The 20176-nt window shown below is 45.1% G+C and overlaps 1 protein-coding gene across 1 annotated transcript; it reads right to left on the bottom strand.

Annotated features, from left to right (window-relative positions):
- Positions 1 to 13209: 13209 nt before the first annotated feature.
- Positions 13210 to 17426, bottom strand: tigara (TP53 induced glycolysis regulatory phosphatase a). The gene is made up of 6 exons (XM_079250962.1): positions 17282 to 17426; positions 16339 to 16376; positions 16134 to 16255; positions 15946 to 16023; positions 15764 to 15874; positions 13210 to 13784 (listed from the first exon to the last, which is right to left on the bottom strand). Exons 1-6 carry the CDS (start codon positions 17350 to 17352, stop codon positions 13416 to 13418), a joined length of 789 nt encoding a protein of 262 aa, XP_079107088.1. The 5' UTR covers positions 17353 to 17426; the 3' UTR covers positions 13210 to 13415.
- Between the last annotated feature and the right edge of the window lie 2750 nt (positions 17427 to 20176).

The following is a 20176-nucleotide window of genomic DNA, read 5'->3' as shown; positions in this document are numbered from 1 at the left end:
GGATCAGAATCCGCTGCAGATCAACACTAAGCTGGTAGATAATCATCAAGTTTTCCTCTTTTCTGCTTGTTTTCTTCATGTTTTCATCTGGAAGCTGGGACAAACAACGCTGATCTTATCTGATCGTAGTTATGTAACTGGTGAATATTAGGCCAGTTTAAAATGATGAAATAACTGGAGAGGTAACCGGTGCTGAAGTTACCGTAACGTATTATGTCATTCCGTTTTCCCGAGCGTATGTCGCTGCATATTGCTACGAGTCGTTGGCTCCTTTAACCTTTTTCGAACAATTATCTATCGCTAACCAACCACTCACTTTAGCGCACAATATCTTCCCAAACCACTGTTCTATATATTGCATTTATTTTTGGGATCTTTGGCTTTCTGTTTACTGACTTAAACAGCTCAAGCACTCGGTTTTAGCATGGCTGCTAGCTCTCTTCCCACACCCCGGTCCCCTGCCTTTTCTTGCTCGGTGTGTCTGATGTTTAGCTACTCCTCCGCCTCCTTTAGTGATAACGGTAGGTGTATTAAGTGTAGCAGCTTGGCAGCCTTGGAGGCGAGGCTCTGTGAGTTAGAAGCCCAGCTCCGCACTCAGTTAGGGAAGCAGTTAGTCAGCAAGCCCCCATTAGCCAGTGCGGAGCTACCAGCCAGGGCAGCCATCCCGAGCCGTCCCTCAGCAGTTCCCGCGCAGCCGGGAGCCGAGGCGGGCTGGACGACGGTCAGGCGGAAGCGTAGCCCCAAACCAAAACCCACTGGCCACCACCGACCTGTTCACGTTTCTAACAGATTTTCCCCGCTCGGCGACACACCCGCTGAGGCAGAAACCCTGATTATAGGTAGTTCCATAGTCAGAAACGTGGCACTAGAGACACCGGGGACCATAGTCAAATGCATTCCTGGGGCCAGAGCGGGCGACGTCAAATCGTATTTGAAACTGCTGGCTAAGGCTAAACGTAAATACCGCAAGATTGTAATTCACGTCGGCGGTAACGACACCCGGTTACGCCAATCGGAGGTCACTAAAATGAATGTTGCTTCGGTGTGTAACTTTGCCAAGAGCATGTCGGACTCCGTAGTTTTCTCTGGTCCCTTGCCAAATTTAATCAGCAATGACATGTTTAGCCGCATGTCATCCTTCAACCGCTGGTTGTCTAGGTGGTGTCCCGATAACAACGTGGGTTTTATAGATAATTGGAGCGCCTTTTGGGGAAAGCCTGGTCTTATTAGGAGAGATGGCATCCATCCCACGTTGGATGGAGCCGCTCTCTTATCTAGCAATATGGACTCTTTTATTAGTCAGCTAAATTGACAACTCAGGGTTGGGACCAGGAGGCAGAATTGTAGTCCTACACACTTTTCTGCAGCTTCCCACCTGCCGCCGCCCACCCAAAACCCCATTCCGACCTTATACAGCTTCCCAGCAGTAAGAATTAAACAACACAAAAACACTTCTGGGGTTAATCGTGAAAACCTCATAAAAATAAAAACAATGGATCTAATAAAATCAGAAAATAAGACAATAAAATGTGGCCTACTGAATATCAGTTCCCTCCCAAAAAAGTCTTTATTAGTCAATGACTTGATAGGTGATCACCACATTGATTTATTCTGTCTTACGGAAACCTGGTTACAGCAAGAGGATTATGTTAGTATTAATGAAGCTACGCCAGCTAACTATTTAAACTTTCACATTCCTAGAACTACAGGCAGAGGAGGAGGTGTTGCAGCTATTTTTCAGTCAGAATTATTAATTAATCCTAAGCTCAAAACGAACTATAAATCCTTTGAATTCCTGACATTAAATTTATCTCATCCAAAATGGAATCCAGAGAAACCGCTCCTTTTAGCATTAGTGTATCGCCCACCTGGACCTTACTCCGAGTTTCTGACCGAATTCTCTGATCTCTTGTCTGAGTTAGTGCTGACTACTGATAAGGTCATTGTACTAGGTGATTTTAATATTCATGTTGACGTTGAAAATGATAGTTTAAACATTTCCTTTAGCTCTATTCTAAACTCAATTGGGTTTTCACAAAATGTCAATGGAGCCACTCACTCTCATGGTCATACTCTTGATCTTGTTCTAACATCTGGTATTGAGACTGATAAGCTCAAAGTATTTCCTCAAAACCCTGTCTTGTCCGATCACTTCCTATTAACCTTTGAATTCACTTTATTTGATTACTCACTGACCAAAAATAAACTCTACTATAGCAGATGCTTATCAGACAATATTACAAAATTTAAACAATTAATTGAATCAATTTTTTCACCTCTACCATGTGTTAGCATGACTGAGAGTCCCCCTTTAAGTTTTACTCCTGCTCAGATTGATCAGCATGCTGATACAATAGCAGCTTCAATGCGTACAATTTTGGATAATGTTGCTCCCCTATCCTGCAGGATATCGGTCCCTACCGATATCCTGCAGAGGATTTCTCCTACAATCAAAGCTGCAGTGACTCATTATCAATTCCTCTCTTGAATCTGGTGTCTTTCCCTCTGTCTTCAAGCAAGCTCGGGTCACCCTGCTGCTGAAGAAACCCACACTTGACCCACCAGGATGAAAACTATCGGCCGGTCTCACTGGTGCCGTTCTTATCTAAACTGCTAGAGCATGCTGTTTTCAGCCAAATCTTGCAGTTCCTCCATGATGAAAATCTTTTAGATCCATGTCAGTCTGACTTTAGGCAAGGCCATTCCACTGAAACTGCTCTCCTGTCTGTTACTGATTCCCTCTGGCTTGCCAGATCCACTGGTCAATCCTCAGTCCTGGTCCTGCTGGACCTGTCTGCTGCTTTTGACACAGTGAACCATCAGATTCTCCTCTCCACTCTCTGAGCTCGGCATCTCTGGATCCGTCCTCTCCTGGTTCTCGTCCTACCTCTCAGGAAGATCCTTCAGGGTATCCTGGCGAGGAGAAGTGTCCAGCTCACATGAGTTGAAAACAGGGAAGCCTCAAAGCCTCGGTGCTTGGCCCTCTTCTCTTCTCACTATACACCTCCTCACTTGGTGCAGTCATAAGTTCTCACGGCTTCTCCTATCACTGTTACGCTGATGACACTCATCCTTTCCTCTCCTTTCCTCCGGATGACACAACCGTCTCAATGAGAATATCAGCTTGCCTTGGTGATATCTCTGCATGGATGAAGGATCGCCACCTTCAGCTCAATCTGTCCAAGACAGAGCTCTTGTCTGTCCAGCCAATCCTTCCTTACATCTGCAATTAAGTGTGAAGCTTGACTTGTTCCTTGTTCCTACGTCTGCTGCCTGGAATCTGGGTGTCATGGTGGATGACCAGCTGACCTTTAAGGTCCATGTTGCCTCGGTTGCCCGTACCTGTCGATATGCTCTCTACAAAATCAAGAGAATCAGACGTACCTGACAGAACACACAGCTCAGCTTTTGGTTCAGGCTCTGGTCATCTCACGCATTGATTACTGCAGTTCCCTACTGGCAGGTCTGCCTGCATGCTCTGTTAAACCTCTGCAGATGATTTAGAATGACGCAGCGCGTCTGGTTTTCAACCAACCCAAACAAGCTCACGTCACTCCGCTGCTAATCGTTCTTCACTGGCTTCCGGTTGCAGCACGCATCAAATTTAAAGCTTTGCTTCTGGCTTACAAAGCAATAAGTCAAACGGCTCCCGTCTTCCTTTTCACTCCCTAATCCAGACCTACACTCCCTCTCCACAGCTACGTTCCACCAGTGAAAGACGCCTCGTGTTACCACCACAACGTGGGACTAAATCACCAGCCAGACTCTTTTCCTCTGTTGTGCAACGATGGTGGAATGATCTCCCAAACTCTGTCCGCTCTGCAGAGTCCTTGTCTACTTTTAAGAGCAAGTTGAAGACTCAGCTCTTCAAGGAGAACTTCACCACTTAGTATAGCTATTTTTGTTGGAAAGTTGGAGAACTTAGCCCAGTTATTTGCAACAAACTTTATGGTATTATTTCTTAACATAGGTGATATTATGGGGTGGGAAGGGAGCAAAAACAAAAACAAAAAAACAACAAGCAAAAAAAACAAATACAAAAAAAAGCCTGTAGCAATTCAAAGAAGGACCTGCGTCCAACTGGACAGTCCACCAGCACCTTCCTACGATGTCCTCTACTGTTTGATTTCCTGCTTGTGTTGTTCTCACTCATATGTAAGTTCATTCATTCATTCCGAACCGCTTATTCCAATTCAGGGTCGCGGGGAAGCTGGAGCCTATCCCAGCCGGCTTTGGGCGACAGGCAGGGTACACCCTGGACAGCTCGCCAGTCCATCGCAGGGCCACACAGAGAGATGAACAACCACACTCACCTATCATGCATGTCTTTGGATGGTGGGAGGAAGCCGGAGTACCCGGAGAGAACCCACGCATACACGGGGAGAACATGCAAACTCCACACAGAAAGGCCACTGACCAAACCAGCCAAGGATCGAACCAGCGACCTTCTTGCTGTGAGGCCACAGTGCTAACCACTGCGCCACCGTGCAGCCCCATATGTAAGTTGCTTTGAATAAAAGCGTCTGCTAAATGACTGTAGAATAGAATAGAATAGAAGAATAAATTGGATAAGATTATGAAGGCTCCCTGGTTTAATTCCCAGCTTCGAGCTCTAAAAAAGGCGTCAAGGCGTTTGGAAAACAGATGGCGTTCATCAGGACTAGAGGAGTCTCGCTTAACCTGGAAAGAAAGTTTAATCGTATACAAAAAAGCCTTACGTACGGCAAGAACAGCTTATTCATCATTGATAGAGGAAAATAAAAACAACCCTCGGTTTCTTTTCAGCACTGTAGCTAGGCTTACTAGGAGCCGGAGCGCTGTGGAGCCATGTATTCCTTTCTCACTTAGCTGTGATGATTTCATGTATTTTTTCAGGAATAAAATTGATACTATTAGAGATCAAATCCACAATACTCTTCCTTCTACCTATAATGTTGAGCCTGTTGTGGTCTCTGAAGCATCCTTAGAACCAGGATCTGACTTGTGTCTAAATAGTTTCTGTCCTGTCCAACCCTCTGAATTAACTAAAATAATAGCTTCATCTAAACCATCCACCTGTATCTTAGACCCTCTCCCAACGAGCCTCTTTAAGGACATTTTCCCTTTAATTAATACATCACTACTAAGTCTTATCAATATGTCTTTAGTGACAGGATATGTACCACAATCATTTAAAACTGCTGTAATCAAGCCTTCACTTAAAAAGCAATCTCTGGATCCAGAGGTGATAGTAAATTATAGACCTATATCTAACCTCCCGTTTATGTCCAAAATTCTGGAGAAAATAGTTTCAGCTCAGCTACATGCCCACCTGAGCAGAAATAATTTATGCGAGGAGTTTCAGTCAGGATTTAGAGCTCATCATAGCACTGAGACAGCATTGGTGAAAGTTACTAATGACCTTCTTATGGCCTCAGACAAAGGACTTGTGTCCGTACTTATCTTGCTTGATCTTAGTGCTGCATTTGATACAGTCGATCATAACATTCTGTTACAGAGACTAGAACAGGTGGTTGGAATTACAGGTACAGCGTTAAGCTGGTTTAAATCATATTTATCTGATAGACTTCAGTTCGTTCATGTAAATGACAAGTCCTCCTGACAAACTACAGTAAGTCATGGAGTTCCTCAAGGTTCTGTACTTGGACCAATACTCTTCACGCTATATATGCTCCCTTTAGGCAAAATTATTAGACAGCATGGAATAAACTTTCATTGTTATGCAGATGATACTCAGATATACTTATCCTTTAAACCAGATGAAACAAATCAGCCCAATAGGCTACAAAATTGTCTCATAGACATAAAGACTTGGATGTCTAGAAATTTTCTCCTCTTAAAATCAGATAAGACTGAAGTAATTCTCGTTGGATCTGAAAAACTCAGAGCTAAATTTTCCGGTTTTGTAATGAACCTGGATGGCATTACTTTAGCTTCCAGTGCTACAGTGAGAAACCTTGGAGTAATATTTGACCCTGACCTGTCCTTTGGTCCACATATTAAGCAGGTTACTAAAACAGCCTTCTTTCATTTTTCGTAATATAGCCAAAATTAGGGACATTCTGTCTCGGAGTGATGCAGAAAAACTGGTTCACGCTTTTGTTACTTCGAGACTCGATTACTGTAACTCTCTATTACTGGGCTGTCCTAAATATGCCCTGAAAAGCCTTCAGCTGATCCAGAATTCTGCAGCCAGAGTCCTGACCAGAACCAGCAGGAGAGATCATATTTCTCCAGTTTTAGCCTCTCTTCATTGGCTGCCTGTTGAATCTAGAATAGAATTTAAAATCCTTCTTACATATAAAGCCCTCCACAACCAGGCACCACTATATATCAAAGACCTCATAGTTCCTTATATACCAAGCAGAGTACTTCGTTCGCAGACTGCAGGCTTACTTGTGGTTCCTAGAGTCTCAAAGAGCCGAGCAGGAGGCAGAGCCTTTGGTTATCAGGCCCCTCTCTTATGGAATAAGCTCCCAGTTAGTGTTAGGGAAGCAGACACCCTCCCCACCTTTAAGACTAGGCTGAAGACTTATCTTTTTTATAAGTCCTATAGTTAGGGATGGTTAGCATCCATTAGTTATGCTGCTATAGGTTTAGACTGCTGAGGGACATTTCCTGATACACTGAGCTTCTTTTTCTTTATCTCTCTCTTTTATTCCCCCCCCCCCTCCAATAACAGTGTTGCATCATTTTTTTTTTTTAACTTTGTTTTTATTGAAAGATTTTCAAATTTTCAAACAGAAATAATACAAACATAACATAAAAGAACAGAACAATAGATGGACCGACTTATACAAACCACAATTTACAGGTTTTAGGCCACACTGTCACAGGTTACACATGTATATTTAAGTATGTATATTTTAAGTGTGTTTTTTTTTTTTTTTTTTTCCCCCTTTACATCTTTTTCTCCTTTTCCTTGTTTTCCCTTTCATTTAGCTTATCTTACATAGTTATTCTTTTACATTTTCAGTTTCTAATGAGTTTGTCCATTTTCTCCAAAAGCGCTCCCCTTTTTCTGAAGTATGTCTCAGTGAAAATGTCAGAGTCTCCATTGTGTGTATTTCGTTTATCACTTCTGTCCATTCTTTAGCAGTCGGTGGATCCATTTTCAGCCATTTCCGTGTAATAGCTTTTTTACTTGCAGCCAACATAATAAGCAAAAGATATCTATCTTCTTTTCGTAGTCCAGTTGGTATATTTCCAAGGTAGAACACTGAAAAGGTCTCCTCCAGTTGCAATCCTGTAATCATCTTAATTTGTCTAATCACCTCTGTCCAATAGGGGGCAATCCTGGAACATTCCCAAAAAATGTGATAATGGCCTGCTGATGTTTGTCCACATTTTCTCCAACAATTCCCCTGTATAGAGTTTTTAGTTTGTAATTCTTTAATCCTTGGCGTAATGAAATACCTTAATATGTTCTTCCAAGTGAATTCCCTCCATAAATCAGAGCAAGAAGTGGTTTCAATATTTCTACACACGTTTAACCAGTCATCCTCAGATATATTAATTCCAACTTCCATTTCCCATCTTTGTTTGATATACATGGTAGAGTGTTTTTTATTAGATTGTAATACTGAATATATTGATGAGATTTGTTTTTTATTAAGTTTACCTTTGCATGAATCTAAGCATAATTAGAGGGTTGCTCTCTGAGCTTTTGGATTTAATATCAGCTTTAAAATGATGTCTTAATTGGAGATATCTGTAAAAGTCCTCTTTCCCTAAGTTATACCTGTCTGATAGTTGTTGAAAGGTTATCAGTCCCTTCCCTGTAACAATTTTCCAATATACAGAAATACCTTTGCTGCACCAATATTTAAACCTGGTATCATTTCTTGCGGGTATGAATGATCCGTCATATGCCGGCCAGCGTAGGATCTTTGCTTCCTCTTCAACAGTCTTATCTTTGAGTTCTTTAAGCCATATGCTTAGTGGAGTTTTCATCCAAATAGATATTTTGGGCAAAAGTGTCTGCAACAAATGTTTGTCTCCTAAAATTGAGGGAAAAGGAATTTGGATCTCAGCCTGATCCATTTCCTTCCATCTGGCATCATACGACGGGTCACACCATGCAATTAGAACCCTAAGTTGTGCAGCCTTATAATAACTCTGAAGACAAGGAAGGGCCCTGCCACCTTCATTTCTTGTTAACTGTAAAGTTTCAAATTTTATCCTTGGTCTGTGATTGTCCCAAATAAAATTTGAAATCATTCTGTTCCATTCAGTAAATTGCTTGAAGGGCACTTCAACTGGTAATGCCAAAAATAGATAAAGCAGTCTGGGTAATATAATCATTTTTACCAGTTCTATTCTGTGGTGCATATTCATTGGTAGCAGTAACCATCGTTTCATATCTGCTTTTATACTGGACGTTAAGGGGCTATAGTTATGTTTATAAATTTCTGTTAGATCCTTGGGTATATGGACCCCAAGATATTTAATTATGCTTTTATTCCAATTGCATTTTAGTTGCTTTTGAACTTTTCTATTTGGTTTATAGTTAAATGTTAATATTTGTGTTTTATGAAGATTTAATTTGAAGCCAGAAAATGAGCTAAACATGCGGAGTAAAGATAGTAATGATGTTAGACTTGTATCAGGTTTAGAAAGGGTCATTAAAATATCGTCTGCGTAGAGACATATTTTATATTCTGTGTTGTACATGGTAACGCCTACAACATTTTTGGATTCCCTGATGGCCTGCGCCAACGGTTCAATAAACAGTACAAATAACGTCGCACTCATTGCACATCCCTGTCTGCACCCTCTTTTTAGTGAAACCGAATTTGACAAGTCTCCGTTAATTTTAATTCTGGCTGTGGGTGTGCTATACAGGGATCTTAAACACTTAACAACCTGGTTATTGAAACCGAAACGTTTTAGGACTGAATATAAAAATTCCCATCTTACGGAATCAAACGCCTTTTCTGCATCGAGGCTAAGGAGCACAGATTCTTTGGATTTCATGTGATTCATAAGTTTAAAGGCTCGGCGTATATTATCGTGTGTCTGTCTATTCTTAACAAATCCTGTTTGATCTGTATCTACTAATTCAGGAATTATATTTTCTAATCGTTTGGCTAATATTGTCCAAGCAAGTAACCTCTTAGCTTTGGGTCCATTCTCATAGTAGTTTTGTTTGATAAATTTTGCTTTCTTGGCTACTTGGCTCTCGTACAGTTCGTTTAAAGTCCGTCTCGTTAAAGTTAACCGTTCTAAACTGTTTGCGTTGTTATATTTAAGATGTTCCCCTTCTAAAAAGCTCCTTGACCTTATCAGCAATTTGTTTCTCTTTATCTTTTTTTTTAATAGATGACCACATTATCAGTTTACCTCTGAGGACTGCTTTAGCAGCATCCCACAATACACTTGGAGAAGTGTTGTCCTTCTTATTATAATACATGTAATCTTCAAAAGCCTCTTGAGTATATTTCTGGAATTCTTCATTGTTAAGGTAGCTCGTATTCAGCCTCCAAACTCTATCTTTTTGTTCAGTATCTAAATGTATTTTTAAGTAAACCCCCGCGTGGTCAGATATATCCCGAACACCTATATGACAATCAATAATCCTATGTCTGTCATAATTAGGCATGAAAAATTAATCTATTCTGGAAAACATTGAATGAGAGTGGGGGAAAAAAGTAAAACTTTTTTCACCTGGATGTAAGTCTCTCCATATATCTATCATGCCTAACTCTTTCAATAATTTTTTAGCAATTTGTACTTCTGGTTGTATCTTTTTTGTTTTAGATGAGACATCCAATGAAGGATTTAAGTGCAAATTCCAGTCTCCACCACATATCACTACCCCGGACATCTCATTGCATAATAAATCAAAAATCTTCCTAATGAATTTTTTATCGCTTCTGGGAGGCCGATAAACATTTAGTAAGGTAACCTTCTTGCGATCAATAAAACCTTTCACTAGCACATATCGGCCTTCCTCATCGGCCACCTGTGAGCTGAACTGAAAATTAACCCTGTTTGAAATAAGAATTGAAACTCCTCTTGCACAACCCCTTTTAAATGAAGAAAAGTATGAGTATTTAAACCATTTTTTAAGTTTTTCATGTTCGATATCTGACAAATGAGTTTCTTGCCAGAATATGACATCTTGTTTTTCACGTTTCATCTTAGCTATAACTTTACTCCTTTTAACAGGGCTGTGCAATCCATTTACATTAAGGGTAATGAAATTATATTTCTCTCTAGTCATTTCCTTTTTTCCAATAAACTGAATTATTACAGCAGATAAAACAACTTATATAGATAAGATACGAGTCAAAAAATGTCGGCCCATCTAAAATAGAACATGTTGAACAAATAACAAAATGGAACAGAAACAAATAGGACTTCCAAAGATTAAGTGTACTATTCACTTCTACAATGAGAGGGGAGTCCTGCAAAGACCAGTGAGCCCCCCTCAATACGGGCCATAACCTCTGACTTGAGTATATCAGAGCAGCTCGCATAAGAGGTAGAACAGGCAAGCGTTTCCCAGTAGCAGGGTCAAAAGTTTACAAACATCTGAGGATTTGCAAAAACAAAATATATCTCACCGGTGATCAGAAAGGTGTAAATGTCAGGTTGTATGGCCATCGTTGCGTCGGAATTCTTTTAACTTTTCCTGAATGCGCTTAATCCTCTCTCGGTTGCGACGCGAGGTGCCAGCGTTTTGCCATGCAGATTGTGCCATCCTCCAAGCAGCAGGCTCTTTGGGCTTTGTTACTTGAGTGAAAGTTCCAGCATCAATCACTCCTTTCCTCTGTAGGTCAGCTGCGGCGTCCTGCGCGGTGCTGTACATCACCGGGCCGGTTTGGAGGTGAACACGGAGTCGTGAGGGGTGAAGCGTCTGGAAACGCACGCCTTTTTCTTTCAGCGTTTTTCTGATGGGGGCATATGCTCTTCTCTTGGCCAGTATATCGGTAGTGTAGTCTTGATCAAAGAAGACACGTCTCCCATTGTACTGGATTTGTTTCTTCTTCCACGCGGTTTGAAGCACGAGCTCTTTAGTCTTAAACTCCAAAAAGCAGAGAACGATAGACCTTGGGTTGGCTTCTTGAGGAGGTTTAGCAGCGAGTGAACGATGACATCTTTGTATTCCAAGTGGGTGGTCGGGGAGATCCAGTTCAGCTTTAATAAAACCTTCCACAAATCCCAACATGTCATCTTTTTCGGCACCTTCTTCTACGCCGTGTATTCGAATGTTATTTCGGCGTGAGCGTGCCTCTAGATCTGCCAGCCTCTCTTGAAGATGTTCATTGAGTTCAAGTGTGTGGGACAATACGTCTCTTGCATCCGCGCTGAAAGCCTCCATTTCAGCAACTCTGCCTTCAGTTTCATCCATCCTATTTGTCACTTCCTTCATGTCCAACTCGATAACACCCAGCCTGTTATTCATTTCTCCTCTGAAGTCACTAAGCTCTTTCTTAAGTTGCCCCGTTGCTTCTGATAGCTCTTTGGCGATGTCCGTGTGTACTTTTTGTATTTCGGCAATGATGCTAACCCTCATAGCCTCCATGCTATCATCATCGGTTAGCTTGCTAGCGTCCGCGTTGCTATCCTCACTTTCACTCAGCGATAAAGTGTCTTCTTCGGGTTGTACTGGTGTCTTTCTTCGTTTCTTTCTTCTGTTATTTCCTCCTGGCATATTTTCCATCTACGTTTGTCTCTAAAATGTTGTGAAGTTTACAGGGGGAGCCAGACCCACTGGGAGCTGTTGGTTTATGCGACCGCTCGCCTTTCCGCCATTTTGAAAGTCCAGTGTAGCATCATTAACATGTATGTCTCCTGTCTCAGCAGGTCTCCCTGGCCGGGAGTAGCAGTTCCTGTTGTCTGTTGTCTTTCTGTCCTCTTCCCCCCACACAGCAGAGGCAGATGTCTGCCTGTCCTGAGCCGGGTTCTGCCGGAGGTTTCCTTCTTGTTAAAAGGGAGTTTTTTCCTTCCCATTGTCGCCAGTGTGCTTGCTCAGGATGGGAGATTGAGTTGGACTCAACTCAATCTGTTGGTTTCCTTATATAGGCTGTTATGAATTGGCCTTCATTATGTTTCCTTCTCTGTCTGTAAAGCGTCTTGAGATGGCATTGCCGTGATTTGACGCTATATAAATAAAGTTGAATTGAATTGAACACAGAAAACGTTGACGTGCCAGAAAAACCAGGAGAAGAACTCGAGGAACGAAAAGCTTTCAGGTCAGCAGGACTCAGCTCAGTCGGGGTTCAGCAGGAGGACGAGAGGACACCGGTCCTCCAGAACCACCAGGTAGGTCTTCTGAGGATTGACACCACCGAGGCATCTGGACCTGACCGGGTCCTGAAAGTCTGCGCTGAGCGGCTGACAGTTGTTCATTTCCAACCCGTCATCACAGCGAGCTGCCGTCCAGGCGCTGTGACAAGAGACCTCGTCCCTACAGACCTGGACAGACACCAGACCGCTTAGCGAGCGAACCGGTCTGCAGAGGATGCACCGGATCTGTTGCACATCACTCAGCTTGTCCCCCATGTCCCAACGGTCCGACGCTCTGCACGGATCATGGACTTCCTCACCAGCACACCACAAAACGTCAGGAAATCAGACATCAGTCCTGCAGTACCATTGTTACATCTGCCGCCGGCGCCACATGGCGGCACTCATCTCCTGCAGGTGGTGCAGCACCTGGCGACCGGACGCCGCCGCCCCAACAGGAGCGTCAGAGGGAGGAAGTGGGAAGGAGTCCTCCACCGAGCTGCTCAGGTCAGCGAGGGGCTGACACGGTCTGGAAACACGGCAGAGACTCTTCATCCTGATGTGGAGAAGCCAGCCGGTCTGCCGCCTCGCTCCGCGGACACCAGGAGGACGGGACACCCTGCAGGTGTCCTGCATCCTGGACACGAAGCACCGTTCCACACAGGAGATGCTCAGCTTCTCGTCTCCTTGTTGACTCAGCTGTTAATTCCCAACAATGACAAGTCACTGATTTCCAGAAAGTCAACACCTGCAGCGCCGCATTGCTCTGCAAACTGACGGAGGATAAAATTAGAAAGAAAAAGTCATCGGAGCATAAAGTCGCCCACGTCTGCAGTAATGAACAACCAGACGGCGAGAGACGGCGTCTCCCTGCAGCGAGATGGAGACGTGACGCCTCCGCCTGCATACGAGTCGATTCATCAGGAATTCATGCCAACATGAAGAAAAATTAGTTCAGGTTTACTTTCTCAATAGATTTTATTTTAAACATGAAGTTTGTCTCATTTGTCCTAAAAACTGTGCAGCAGCTCGGGGGGGGGTTTAGTTTGGACACATCATAGTTTAATGCTGTTTTTAAAGAATAAACACAGAAAGAAGACAGAAAGCATGTCTCCATGTGCAGAAGACGTCCAACACGGTGGAACAGGAAGGATCAGGACTCTCAGCGCCCCCCCGACTGTTTAACATGATCTGTGGACGAACACGCAGCTCATCCCCGCCAACAGGAACCTGTTCCCGTCTCTCGTCATGCGGAGGAGAAAGCGGCAGAGACCCGTGTTGGGACTTAAGGAGAACATGTGTGTTCTGTCGCAGCCGGGAGGGAAACGGCAACGCAGCTCCTCCACGAAGTAACGCACCGCCACGCACATGTACGCCCCATGGCTGACCACCAAGACGTGGACCGGGAGGCCCCTGACCCCGTCATCAGCTCCCCCCTCCACAGGAGACGCTTCAGGAGGTGCAGAAGAGGAGGAGGAGAATTCCTGCCAGTGTTCAGAACCGACACGATGAAGAAGTTTCTCCACAAACCTTCGGACTCGTTCCTTCACCTGGAGAGAACACAAGCCGGTTAGAAAACACTCCGCTGGTCTCCTCCTCCTCCTCCTCCACCTCCTCCTCCTCCTCCAGTTCTTCTCCTCCTCCTCCTCCTCCAGTTCTTCTCCTCCACCTCCTCCTCCTCCTCCACCTCCTCCAGTCTTCTCCTCCTCCTCCAGTTCTTCTCCTCCTCCTCCTCCTCCTCCTCCACCTCCTCCTCCTCCTCCAGTTCTTCTCCTCCTCCTCCAGTTCTTCTCCTCCTCCTCCTCCTCCTCCTCCACCTCCTCCTCCAGTTCTTCTCCTCCTCCCACCTCCTCCAGTTCTTCTCCTCCTCCTCCTCCTCCTCCAGTTCTTCTCCTCCTCCTCCTCCTCCTCCTCCTCCTCCAGTTCTTCTCCTCCTCCACCTCCTCCAGTTCTTCTCCTCCTCCTCCTCCTCCTCCTCCAGTTCTTCTCCTCCTCCTCCTCCTCCTCCAGTTCATCTCCTCCTCCACCTCCTCCAGTTCTTCTCCTCCTCCTCCTCCTCCTCCAGTTCTTCTCCTCCTCCTCCAGTTCTTCTCCTCCTCCACCTCCTCCTCCTCCACTGGAGAAGAACTGAGGAGGAGGAGGAGGAGGGAGGTGGAGGAGGAGGAGGTGGAGGTGGAGGAGGAGGAGGACGTCCATCTACTAAAAACAGACGCCACTATGATGCAGACATGCTCAGAGAAACAGGCAGGAGGTTTTCTGTTCTACATCATCATCACCTGAACCGTGCGCGCGTCACGACGGCTCCAACAGAGTTAACGTCCAACCAGGATGTGATGAAACATGGAGGACGCCCCCCCCCATCTGGAGGCCAGGACGGGGGGCGGACGACCTCCTCCGGCAGTACCGGGCTGAGGAGGTGTGTGTCCGCCACCTAGTGGCAGGAAGCGAGCATGACCTCATCACACAGCTTGGAGCGACGCCGACCTTCAGCACAACTTTACGTGACTTGATGTTTATTTTCAGGCTTTTAGAAGCAGAAGTTTTTTCTTCCAACCTCAGAAATAAGAAATAAAACCAGAAAAAACTAAAGCAATAAGCGACTTTTAAAAACCAGAAATATCAGAGATAAACAAGCTTGAAGATGGAAACAGAAGTTTTATTTCCCTGCAGCGAGTCTGTTTGCAGCAGCGGCGTGTCGGCAGACGAGTGCAGAGTCGGACCCGGGTGTTTCAGCAGGAACTGGACGTGTCTGCATGAACCCCGTCATACGGTAAACGATGGACGTCTCCTTTTCTGCTCATCTTGACCCTCAAAGCGCCTCGACGCCCCTTTCATCCATCCTCTCACACACACACACACACACAACGTCTGCAGCAAGTGTTTCGCTCCGTCACACACCTTCACACCCCGACAGACACATGGGGGGGGGGGGGGGGGGGGGGGGGGGGGCGGCTGGAATCGAACCTGCAGCTGTTTCTCCTCTTCAGCTACATCTAACAAACTTTTCTCATTTTCTGTCAGTTTGAAACAAAAGTTTTTGACGTGATTTTTAACCAAAACGTTTTGACGTGTGCTGCTGGACGGAAACCATTTAAACCAGTTTCCTCTGTTTTACTCTCAAACTGGGCGGTTTTACTGGACTTCTTGCTTTTACTGCTGCAGATGTAAACGTCACAAAGCTGCTTGTGAAGTCTGGGCTTCTTTCCTCTCAGGACAGTTTCCAGCTCCTCAGCATCTCTGACATGTTTTTTACATCAGCAAGGAATGTGAACATTTTAGCTCTGCACATTAAAACATTCATTTATTAGAAGGAAAATCTGATTTCAAACCAAGCAGCCTTGGAAATGTAATTATTGTCCCTCCTGGTAAAATATAGAAATACCTGGACGTGAAGAAGCAGCTGAATGTAATAATATAAATAATGCTGCTTTGGAGTCGGAACTAAATGGGTTCGTTTCCGATGATCAGCTGCTCCGTCTTTGTCCCGTTAATTCCCTTTGCAGCAGAAAACTAAGAGCGACTCCCTCACCTGCTCCCGAGTCTCCCCCTCTGGAGGGGTGAAGTCTGGAAAGGAGCCCCCCGCCGCCTCGGCCATCTCCTTAACCTCCTGCAGCCGTCGTCCCTCCGCGATCCCAAAGCTCTGAGAAACGGCACGCCGTGAATCGGGTTCAAACAAACCTTCAGTGTTTCATCAGGAACAGATTTCCTTACTTTCTCCTTCAGCAACGGCTCGCTGAGCATCTGCAGACCCCAACAGCTGCTGTTATGTTCCACGATCTTCTCCGCAGTCTGCACAGAAAACTCATCTTCATCACTTCGTCAGAATAATACAAGGTTTATCTGTGTGGCTGCTCATCTGCTTTCAGAGTTTCCTCCTGCAGCCAGCCGAAGCATCTCACCTGTCGAGCCCGCAGCATGTCGCTGACAAACACGTTGGTGAACTTCACGTGCTTCAGGTAGCGTCCTGCTGCATCGGCCTGCTGCAGCCCGGTGTCTGACAGGGGACAATCTATGGCCTGGCCTGCAGGCAGCAAGACAACAGCAACACTAACATCAAAATGTAAAGATAGCATCTCAAAATGTTTCATTTGGGTTCTAATTTACCTTGTAAGAGACCTTCTCTGTTGTACCGCGTCTCCCCACTGAAGCAAAGTAATGCGTCAAATACAAAAAACAAGTTATTATAATCATTATTATTTAAAACAAACAAAAACTATTAATAGTTTGACTTGAGATGTATGTCAGGTGGTTTTCCCCCGATTGTGTCCATCCAGAGCAGCATCTACCAACAATTACTGTTTATTAGTAATTAATTACACAAATCTGAGTTCATGAAATGTCTGATTAGGACAGCAACACTTATGAAAATCAAACAAATAAATGCAAAAAATAACCTATAACTTAACAGAAAACGTTTCAGAAATCTATAAACAGGTGAGATGATTCAGCAAAACAACCAAAAAGGAATGATGGAAAAAACAAAGAACATTTTAATATAACACAAAAAAAACCCCATAACATTTTAATTTAGTTTTTTCTTTCACTGTAGTGATTTTCCTTTCTTTTTGTATCCACAGTAAAGATATTTAATTATTGTTATCATCATTGATAATAAATTATTTCTCCAAAACGCAAACAGGCGTGAAGCGCCACCGTCCCACTCTGACACCTTGTGGTCATTACCGGCACTGCAGCCTCGCGACGCGTTAAAAATGATTATTTTTATAAAACAAACTGGGAGCAGAAAAAATAAACATTTACTGGAAGTTGTTTAGAGTAAAAAAAATGCGGTGTGTGTGTGTGTGTGTGTTGACAGCCCCGCCGGGTTAAACCCAGACTCCGTGTCTTTTACCTGTCGTCAGGACACCTGCTGTCTCGTGCTGACACGAGCTAAGCTGCAGCCTAATGTGGGTTGAACTCAGTAAAAACACATTTTATTTCTCTACATGAGTTTAACCTTTAGCTTAGAAGCTAAACTCGACGCCAGGGGCGCGGAGAAGGTAGAAAAGGACGGAAAGCTCCAGAAAGCGACGCCTAACAAACTTACTGCCGCACGAGCGTCAGGCCGAACGTCAGCGTTTCCATGGTGCGCAGCTTTGCGACCGGAAAGAAGCGCATCAGTTTGCGCTGCTTAGAGCCGCAAACTGCGGGTTAAAACAGCAGCACGAGGCTGGACTGTCCCGGGTCTGGCGGGTGCGCGCACGCGCATGAAATGTCACCCTGAGAGACGTCATAGTTCAGAACAGGAGAGCTCGCGACGTAAAAACATGAATTAAAACTGTTTGAAGTTTGGCGCGCGCAGCTGTAATCATGCCTCATGACGTCACTACTCCGCTTGGTTCCCTACAAGTTTGACAACACGCAACAAGTGGCGCGTGCACGTTTCCAGACGTCAGAGGCCATTTTACATGAAGTGGAGATGGGGACATGATGGAACGAAAGCTGGAAACGGTATTTTTTCTGAAGTCCCAGATAAACCTGCAGCTTAAAGGAGGCAGGAGACAGATGGACAAAGTGTTTTACAGACAGATGGACAGAACGGGACTAGAGGTAAGGAGGTAGAAGCTGGTAGAAGCAGTTGGAAGCAGGTGAACGCACCTTACGGTGATCCTGTACAGCAGTATCTGCAACTCATCCAACTGAACAGACGTGTTCAGAACTCTACAAGCTGCTGCAGAACTCTAGAGGGTTTTTGGCTTCAGTCGTCTTTATCCCGCGGTACGGTCGTCGTCTTTATCCCGCGTCGTCGTCTTTATCTGGAAGTACGTACACTTTATCCGGCGGTACGGACGCCGTCTTTATCCGGCGGTACGGTCGTCGTCTTTATCTGGAAGTACGGACGCCGTCTTTATCCGGCGGTACGGTCGTCGTCTTTATCCGGCGGTACGGTCGTCGTCTTTATCCGGCGGTACGGTCGTCGTCTTTATCTGGAAGTACGGACGCCGTCTTTATCCGGCGGTACGGTCGTCGTCTTTATCCGGCGGTACGGTCGTCGTCTTTATCTGGAAGTACGGACGCCGTCTTTATCCAGCGGTACGGTCGTCGTCTTTATCTGGAAGTACGGACGCCGTCTTTATCCGGCGGTACGGACGCCGTCTTTATCCGGCGGTACGGTCGTCGTCTTTATCTGGAAGTACGGACGCCGTCTTTATCCGGCGGTACGGACGCCGTCTTTATCCGGCGGTACGGTCGCCGTCTTTATCTGGAAGTACGGACGCCGTCTTTATCCGGCGGTACGGACTTCGTCTTTATCTGGAAGTACGGACGCCGTCTTTATCCGGCGGTACGGTCGCCGTCTTTATCTGGAAGTACGGACGCCATCTTTATCCGGCGGTACGGACTTCGTCTTTATCTGGAAGTACGGACGCCGTCTTTATCCGGCGGTACGGTCGCCGTCTTTATCTGGAAGTACGGACGCCGTCTTTATCCGGCGGTACGGACTTCGTCTTTATCTGGAAGTACGGACTTCGTCTTTATCCGGCGGTACGGTCGTCGTCTTTATCTGGAAGTACGGACTTCGTCTTTATCCGGCGGTACGGTCGTCGTCTTTATCTGGAAGTACGGACTTCGTCTTTATCCGGCAGTACGGACTTCGTCTTTATCCGGCAGTACGGACTTCGTCTTTATCTGGAAGTACGGACTTCGTCTTTATCCGGCAGTACGGACTTCGTCTTTATCTGGAAGTACGGACTTCGTCTATCCGGCGGTACGGACGTCGTCGTCATCCGGCGGTACGGACTTCTTCATCCGGCGGTACGGACTTCTTCATCCGGCGGTACGGACACCGTCTTTATCCGGCGGTACGGACTACTTCTTCATCCGGCGGTACGGACAGGAAAGGGGGTCAGAGAGAAGGAAGGGGGGGGGGCTGCATCGACAAGCTGTAGCCTAGTCGCTCAGCTAGTGGAGCTACACGATGGAGATCCGTTTCATAGAATCAGGTGTGTTGCAGGAGGGCAACATTCAACACCTGCAGGATACCGGGTGTGTGATCTAGATCCCAGAGATCTATCCTGCAGCTTTTAGATGCATCTCTTCTCCGACACACCAGACAAACGTGTCGTTACCGGTCCCCTGCACAGCTGGATGGCATGCTGATGAGCCAGTTCAGCTAATCAGAGTCTTGCAGCGACACCCTTCACCTGAACCACCATCATGTCTTCTGCTTTGGCCACCAGACTTTTGGAAAGTTCAAAAGTTAAGATGGTTGGGAGCGCATAATGACAAATGAAAGCCCCCCCCATCTTATGATGATGAAAAGTGGACCCTGGATAACAGAAGTGACCCCAGTGATCTGGTCAGTGAGAGCCGATATCAGTATCGGCCCAAGTGTGTGTACTCGTACAGATACCACACTAGACAGTGCAGATGTGTTTGACGCTTCAGACATGTTTTAAAAGGAATAAATGCCTTGAATGTTAAAATGTGACATTTTTTGTTCCACTAAAAGCGAGATCTTTGTTCCAAAACCACATTTATAGTTGTAGTTAGGTAAAATGTGCCAAATCAGAATAAAACTTGCTGAAATTGTTAGATCTGTAATATTATATGTGTATTGGTGGGGTAACTTCTAGAAAGGATGGGTCATTTATTATAACCTGATGAAATCTGACAGTTATAACAGCAATAATAACCAGTCACAATAATGTTCACATAAACAGGTCTAGTATCGGCAAATATCGGTATCGGATGCATCCCTAGTAAAGACACCTGACTAAGTCCTCATGCAGAGGGAAAGGAATTCTTGGTTATTAGAGATACTCGCTGCCTGATGCCGCCGTTTCTGCCGTTTTGTTGTGCTACTGACCATGAGGCAATCAGACAAACTGAAAAGGAACGAAATGGGGGGAAAGACCGAGCTGATGTGGTGTCACACCCTTTAAAGCAGAAGTTTATTGAACAGAGGCTGTGCAACAGACATTTGAGGTACACAATGTGAGTT

The sequence above is a fragment of the Telmatherina bonti genome (genome assembly GCF_933228915.1).
Source record: "Telmatherina bonti genome assembly, chromosome: 2".
Lineage (NCBI taxonomy): Eukaryota > Metazoa > Chordata > Actinopteri > Atheriniformes > Telmatherinidae > Telmatherina > Telmatherina bonti.
This window is presented reverse-complemented; position numbering and strand designations above follow the sequence as displayed.